Raw genomic sequence first — 7,291 nt, 5'->3', positions numbered from 1 at the left:
TTACTATATATATATATATGTGCTTCATTGCTTTTTTATATTTCGGTTGGAGGATGCGGGGAAGGCTGGACTCTGGTGTCCCTTTAAGGTCTACATGTGTGTGCATACATGTATATGCGTCTACGTATACGCCACAGAACAAGACCAGCTTTGCGGAGGTGGTGACCTGAAGGAGGTGGGGGGGGGGACAGTGCCAGCCGCCCGAACGGCGCAGGGGCATTGCGTGGGTAGCAGGGCGTGAAGCGCGAAGTTAGAGAAGAAAATTAAGGAAGGAAAAAGAAAAGAAAGCGAACAACAGGGATGTGATAGCCGACGTCATCGAAGTACTGAAGATGCCTTTCGGGCCATGCATTTTTGCCACAGGCTGCACTCGAGAGCTTTGCCCCTTCCCTCTGTGTGTGTATGCTGTTACATTGCATGAGTTCCGCTTTCAGGTTGCAATTTTCCCCTTCTCACTCTTTTTTTTTCCGATGACGCGCAACCCTCGCACACCTCCTACGCCCGTTTTCCAGGCCGAGGAGCGAAGGATAGGATAAAGCGGTGGGGTTCTGTAGGGAGGAGGGTGAGACGCATGCGTCGTTTTTACCCGCAGGTGCCCGTTTCGGGGTTTGTTGGGGTGCCGCTGGGCCCTGGGCCGTCCCGTGGCCCCCCGGCGGGGGCCGCGCTTCCCCAGGCCCGTGGCTGCGTGGGTCCGTCCCGCGACAAGCAGCGAGCCCGCCCAGGCGCCGACCCCACGACGGGAAATCAAATGTCGCTGGTGGAGCCGCCTGACATGACGCAGCACCTTCAGTTTGGGATTAACAACTTGGAGCACGTCATGGTCCCCGACGTCCCGGCGGAGCGGCGCAATCGCACCGACGTGGAAAAGGAGCGTGAGATGCGAGCCCGTTTTGGGGAATACGGCCCTGGGGAGCGGCTGACGAAGAGCTCACAGCAGACGCGGCGTGACATGCTGCAGGAGCAGCAGGACGTGGATGGGCTTCCCTGGGAGGTGCGGTGGAGAAAGGGACTTATACCAACCGCGGAGGAGATGATTCAGGAGGTCCGTGACCGCTTTGACCTCTACATTCAGGACCCCATTGAGCGAGAGCAGGAGTGGTACCTGCATTGGAAGGATCGCTCCTTTAAGGTGCAGAAGGATCGTATGATTTGGCCACAAGGCTACACAGACTATTTAGACCATTACGATGTGCACGGTAGACGTCGGGTGCTTCCCTCCGACCAGCGGTGGTCGGACACCTCCTGGAAACACCTGGCCGACACCAAGTACAAGGATCGTATGTGGCTCATAGAGGGGGAGGAACGCAACGCGGTGCATGAAAGCCTCCGTGAGGAGCGAACCCTTATCGAGGAAGAGGAGCAGCGTCAGCTGGAGATGGGCAACGTCTACAGCGGGATCCTCGCCGGGGTGGTGGACCTCGACCCGGAGCAGACGTACCAAGCCCTCTCAGGCACAGCGGACCCGCTGGAGGTGGCACGAACAAAGCTGAAGATTCAGGCGTACGGGGCCAAGCAGGCGCTCGACCGCAGCAGAAACTCGGGCCCTGTGGAAGTGGACCCCATTTCTGGATTTCCAAAGGCCGCGATGGAGCCGCTTCCCACCGGCATCACCGTGGAGCAGGGGGCCGCCATTGCCGCAGAGGCAAGTATTCAGAATGAGATGCTGGAGCAAACCGCCGACATGGCGAAGCAGGCGGGCCATGACGCGGTTCCCGCCCTCATGAAGGCCCACCACAACACCTCCAAGCAGCACGGCGATCGCCCCATACTTCGCTCGTTGGTTGAGAAAAAAATTGAAGAGACGAGGCGCCTGCAAAAGAGCCACGGCGCCTCCGTGCTGAACTCCGTGGAGAGCGTTTTGCAGGAAATTGAGGGCAAAACTGTCCCAGCTCTGGAGGAGCGGAAGAGCGGGGAGGCATCTGAGGACGCCGCCCCGGCCGCCCCCGCGACGCCCGTTGCACGTCAGCGGCGAGGATCCGCGGCAAATGAGGCGGGAGAGGCGGAGACGCCGTCCGGCTTTCTTCACGTGGGGCAGCGTCCGCCAGACGCGGAGCCGGACGTCCCGGCGGAGCTCTACAACGTCCCAAAGGAGCGTGCGATGGAGAAAATGCCAGGCTGGTACCGCGAAACGCTGGTGGAGACCGAACCACTCATTCAGGCGTACGACTTGACCCATGACCCTTTAGAGGCGCGGGAGTCGGCGCGGGTGGAGTACTATCAGCCCCCCCCACTCACGGAGGAGAACCGCATCACAAACGACGAGGCCCTCACTGGTGTTTCGGCCTTTGACGAGATGAAGATGCACAAGCTGCGGTCGTTGCCAGAGCTGGTGGAGGGGTACAAGCCCCTGCCACTTTTTCGGGAGCTTGGCGAGGGCGATCCGGCGGAGGGCGACGCGACGGACGCGAAAAAGGCCTCTGCGATGAAAAAGTCCGAGAAGCTGCGCAGGGAGCGGCAAGAACGGCTGAAGAAGGCAAAGGTGCAGTACGATCCCGACATTCTCCTCCCCTCGCTGCCGTGGGAGACGGATTCTATCACGGACCCCTACCGTGGCGTGGCGGCCGACGACGCCGTTGACTTTAGCAAACCTGAGCTGGAGAAGACCTGGCGGGCGTACCGTGACGCCTTTCAGCAGCGCATGACGGAGTTTGGGAACCTCACGCAGGTGACGACGGAGGACAAGTGCGAGCGCATGCTGATGGACACGATGGAGCGCTTCCGCCGCGGGGAGGTTGCGGAGCACCCGCCGATCCCCGCCGAACAGGAGGCGATCTTCCGCCTGATATTTGAGGCGCACACGAAGCACTTTCTTTCCGACTTCTACAAGTTCAAGGGCAACCGCGTGACGGAGTCCAAGACGGCCAAGGCGGAGGCGGACGAGATCCTGCGCCGGGCCTCCGCGAAGTGCAAGTTGCTCGGGCCGAATTTTATGAACTTCATACAGGAGATGACCTCGCTTGAGCTGGATTCCATCCGCAAGAACCCGGCGCAGCGCTATGTGATCATGATCCGCGACCGCAAGTACGAGCCCTTGGGAAAGCCGTTTATGAACTGGATCACCAACGAACTCGGGGAGTTCATTCTCACCGATTTTCGCAGCCTTGAGCAGCTGGAGACGAGCCTAGAGTTTCTCAAGAAGCACGTAAACGACGCCAAGTTCAAGTGTCCCATGCGTCTGGAGGGGATCACGGACTCCGCACGCGACGCCGCCGTGGAGGCGTTTTTTCAGTGGTGTCGTGGGGCACTTTGCTTCTACGCGGGCAAGCAGCTGCACCGGATGTACATTGAGTTCGCCGACACCCGCTTCCGTACCCGGGCGGAGGACCTCTTTGAGGACTCCATCGAGTGGTTCTCCAACTACGCCAAGGCCTCCAGCGGGGTTGTGCAGATTCCCATCCCCGACTCGGACCCGCCGTATGAGTACGAGGAGAAGGACTTCCTGGACGGCGAAAACGCCGTCTACGCCGAAATCGTCGGTCAGCTGGACAAGGCGGAGGGGCTGTGGCACTCCGGCACCTCGCGGCGGTGGTACCCCGTGACGGATGAGACGGAGTACATGTGGTACAACGAGCGCCGCGGCCGCCTAACCCTCGCGATGGACATCTCCGACCGCTGCCTGGAGAACGTGAATAAGAAGACGCACCCCTCCATCCATCCTTTTCCGGAGCGCGCCCGCCCTTTTCTCGAAGGGGCGCCGCTAACGCAGGAAACGGCCGAGCACCTCTGGATGCGCTACATGGGCGACTTGTACAACGAGCACAGTGAATTTATGTTTCGCCAGGGGCGTTTCCAGACGGGGCGCTCCTACCGTGAGAAGTGTTTGAATCTTTACCACCTGGCAATTCGCACGGCGCGCGAGCGGCTGCCCCCGTCGTGGAAGGCGCCTCTACTGACGGAGGCGAAGTATCTTATGCGGGTCTATGAGCCCGGCTGCGACGTCGAACGCCACCTGCGGGAGGTCGAGGTGGTGGTTGACAAACTCTTCGCGGCGAAGGAGCCGCGGCACTGGCTGGAGCCCTCCTCCGACCTCCCCCACCGCCTCGCCTTGGTGCACGCCAACCTTCCCGCGTTCGGGGAGTGCATTACAGCGCGCGTGAACGCGCGTCTCGGGCGAACGCCGTCAAATGAGCTGCTGCTCAAAGCCATGGAGCAACGCGCACACGGCGGGGCCTATTTGCCCGAACTGGGGGAGTACTTTGCGGCCGTCAACGAGGTTGTCGAGGAGGTGTTTCGCGCGAAGGTGCTGCGGTGGCGGGCGCGGGAGCATGAGGGCTCCGACCCGTATCTCTTCTGGACCCACCTCTACTTTGCCTTCCGGGTTCAGCCCAGGGATGCGGCGGAGGTGCAGAGGATGTGGGACATGTACGAGCCGGCCTACCTGTACATCTACACCCAGGGCGCCCTTGCCTCCCGAAATCGGGGGCAGAAGCTAATCAACGACGCCCTGCGACGCATGTGCCAAATTCTTCTGCCAGGGGACAAAGCACAGCAGCAGATACTTCTGCGTGAGTTGACAAGCGTGCGGGAAAAGTTGGCCCACCTTATCGATAGGCGTGAGCTGGATCGCACCATTCACGCCCTGGAGGCCCACCTGGCCAATCCCACGCACCCCACATTTACGTACGGTTCCTCCCTGCTGTATCGTGAGGCTGTGCGACATGACCGCGTTGCAAGCAATCCCATTCTACGCTCTGACCTCGCCGCAAAAGAGTACGCTGAGCTGCATAAGCGCAGGGAGTCGCTGCGGGCGCACGAAAACACGCTGAGCCCCCAGCAGGCAGCCAAGTTGCAGGAGCGGCAGAGCGCGGCCGCTTCCATGAAGGAGGAGACGCTCGAGTCACAACCAAATTTCTCCACCAGGGAGCTCTTTGAGAGAGAAAGGTAACATGTGTGCGTGGTCAACGTATTATTGTTATTATTATCGGCGTTAGTTCCTCTGTTGTTCACTTTTATTCCCTTACCGTGTGTTGCGGCTGCATCATTGGGGAACTCCGACAGCAGCGGCAGCAGCAGCTCCTGCTGTGCCTCCTGCGCTTCTCCTTTCTGGAGAAGGCGTTGCTGAAGCCGCCGTGCAACTCGTGCCACTCCTCACCGCCAACGGCCCGGCTACGAGGAAAGGAGGCAAAAACCCTCCGCTGGCGCGGAGACCGGCTCCGCGGAGTTGGCGCCACCGGTCAAAAGCGAGGTGGCAGAAGGAGGGGGGGGGCGTGTGGGGGGAAGGGAGTCCGACGCCGCGGTCCTCTCCGTTGCCTCGCACACAGCCGCAATGTGCACCGTGCTTCACGGTTCCCCTGCGGAAGGCGGTAACGCGCGGCGCCATTTCTTTTGAAGTTTTTTTTTCGTTTTCTCTCTCTGCGTATGTGTGTGCTGGTGCTGCTGGAGGTGAGCTGCCCGCGTGGCAGACACACCATGGCTGTTTCTTTATTATTATTATTATTGTTATTATTATTTATTCCCCCCCCCCCCGCGTGCGCGCACGGAGCGCAGTAGAGGTGATGGAGGGCGTGACGGAGGTGGGCGGCGGCGGCGGCTGCCCCTCGGGGACTTTCTACGGCAGGTGGGCAACGGCATCGACACCCACACGACGAGGCTGCGAGAGGACATCTTGCTGCTGCTGCTGCCGTACCTCAAGGAGCACCTGCTCGTGATGAAGGAGTCGCTGCGGGCCGAGGCGGAGCAGCGCGAGCGGGCCCTGAAGGAAGAGAAGCGGGAGGTGGAGGCCGCCCTCGGCGCCGCGGAGGCAAACGTCCGGCGACAGCAAACGCTGGTGCGGGGACTGGCGCGGCTCCTGGGCGATGTGCACAGGCGGCTGTGGTGGCAGCGGCGGTTCCAGGACTGGCTGGGCTGGGCCGCGCGGCGGAGACAGCTGCGGCAACTCGGCAGGGTTATGGCGCACGCTGGAAATGTGACGCACACCCGACACGCTTACACGCAGTGGCGCCTCTTTGCCTGCACCCGCAGGGAGAGCAAGTTCGCACGCGCCGAGGAGTCACGGTGGAGGTGTCGTGAGGCGGAGCTGCTGGCGGAGGTCGAGGCGCTGAAGGGCCTCGCGGAGGAGGAGCGGCGCCGCAGTGACGGGTTGGAGGAGAGGATGAAGGCGGCGTTTGTCCGCGGCGTCTGCGCGTTGAACAAGGAGGCCGTGCAGGTGCTTCGCGGGACGCAGACCGCGGCCGCCGCGGCGGAGGCGGAGGCGGGGGACGAGGCCGGGGAGACGGGAGGGGCGCCGCGGCCGCGGCTGTACGACGCCCGCGCCGTGCGGCTGCCGTCCGCGCGCACGAGTCACACGCCCAGCACGACGGCCCGCCCTGAAATCCCGCCCGTGCAGCGAACGGCAACGGCAACGACGGCCCCCGCGACAACGGCGACGGCGGTGGCCCCCGTGGGCGGCCAGGAAGGGGGATACGCCTACCACTTCCATGGAGTGCCGCAGCAGGAGGTCTCGCAGGCGACGACGTGCCCCGCACATCCGCCGGCCCTGCCGGGGCCGCCCTGCCACATCTGCTACGCACCCGACTCGTGCGCGTACAACGCCAGGGCGTCGCCGCACCAGCCGTTTGTCGTCTCTGTGGACCCCGCCGCGGTACGCAGCTACGGCGACACGTCGGTCTCCCAACGACCCCCGCACATGACAACGCGCCGCTCTGGGCGGGTAGAGCAGCGGCCACGCGTTTCCCGCTGAGGTGGTGGTGGTGGTGGTGGCGCGCCTTGCCGCATCAAACTCTGGTAGGACCCCACACAACCAAGGCGGTTCTCATCACCCACCTCGTGGACCGACGGTAGACGCGGAAAATACACATACATATACATGTATATATATATATAACTACCATTGAACTGCGCACATTCACCCCTAGAAAATTCACCTGCCTCTCTCCCTTTCTCTCGGCGGCGTCTTTGCCTGCTCCCATTGGCCGCTGCTCCGTGCATTAGATGGATGTAAAAGCAAACACACCAGAGGATGTGCGCATATACATATAAATAGATATATGTCTATGTTTGTATACATTGTGTGAGTGTGTGTGTTTTTTTTAATTTACTCTTTTCTTTCTCCCTCTTTTTTCTTTTTCTTCTGCGGCGGCCCGCGCCTGCCTCGGCGCTCGCGTCGGCTTGGGGACGGGAGAAGAGGAGGAGGAGGAGAAAAAGAACTCGTGGTAGAAGGCGCCACTCGCCGCCGACGCCGACAAGCGCAGTTGGTCTAGTGGTAGAATTCTCGCCTGCCACGCGGGAGGCCCGGGTTCGATTCCCGGACTGCGCAGGCCTTTTTCTCTCCTTCCTCGCCTCCTCTTGTGTG

General features: G+C 61.6%; 2 protein-coding genes and 1 non-coding gene across 3 annotated transcripts, besides 7 other annotated features; all 3 read left to right on the top strand.

Moving 5' to 3' along the window:
• Positions 1 to 252: 252 nt before the first annotated feature.
• Positions 253 to 287: a microsatellite.
• Positions 288 to 571: 284 nt separating this feature from the next.
• Tco025E_04019 (uncharacterized protein) lies at positions 572 to 4,885 on the top strand (the record flags this gene model as incomplete). Its single annotated transcript, XM_029370932.1, has 1 exon — positions 572 to 4,885. The coding sequence occupies one exon, from the start codon at positions 572 to 574 to the stop codon at positions 4,883 to 4,885; it is 4,314 nt and encodes a 1,437-aa protein (XP_029228918.1).
• Positions 4,886 to 4,995: 110 nt separating this feature from the next.
• Positions 4,996 to 5,014: a microsatellite.
• A 407-nt stretch (positions 5,015 to 5,421) lies between these two features.
• Positions 5,422 to 5,454: a microsatellite.
• A 193-nt stretch (positions 5,455 to 5,647) lies between these two features.
• On the top strand, positions 5,648 to 6,679 carry Tco025E_04018 (uncharacterized protein; the record flags this gene model as incomplete). The annotated part of the gene is made up of 1 exon (XM_029370931.1): positions 5,648 to 6,679. The coding sequence occupies one exon, from the start codon at positions 5,648 to 5,650 to the stop codon at positions 6,677 to 6,679; it is 1,032 nt and encodes a 343-aa protein (XP_029228917.1).
• Positions 6,680 to 6,699: a microsatellite.
• Positions 6,700 to 6,789: 90 nt separating this feature from the next.
• Positions 6,790 to 6,822: a microsatellite.
• Positions 6,823 to 6,966: 144 nt separating this feature from the next.
• Positions 6,967 to 7,006: a microsatellite.
• Positions 7,007 to 7,022: 16 nt separating this feature from the next.
• Positions 7,023 to 7,069: a sequence feature (A-rich).
• Positions 7,070 to 7,184: 115 nt separating this feature from the next.
• On the top strand, positions 7,185 to 7,255 carry Tco025E_04017. The gene has a single exon. It is a non-coding gene; the product is annotated as a tRNA-Gly (tRNA).
• The last annotated feature ends 36 nt before the right edge of the window (positions 7,256 to 7,291 follow it).

The sequence above is a fragment of the Trypanosoma conorhini genome (genome assembly GCF_003719485.1).
Source record: "Trypanosoma conorhini strain 025E chromosome Unknown Tco_14.4_contig_00195, whole genome shotgun sequence".
Lineage (NCBI taxonomy): Eukaryota > Euglenozoa > Kinetoplastea > Trypanosomatida > Trypanosomatidae > Trypanosoma > Trypanosoma conorhini.
Note: the sequence above shows the minus strand (reverse complement) of the source record. Positions and strands in the feature narration are given on the sequence as shown.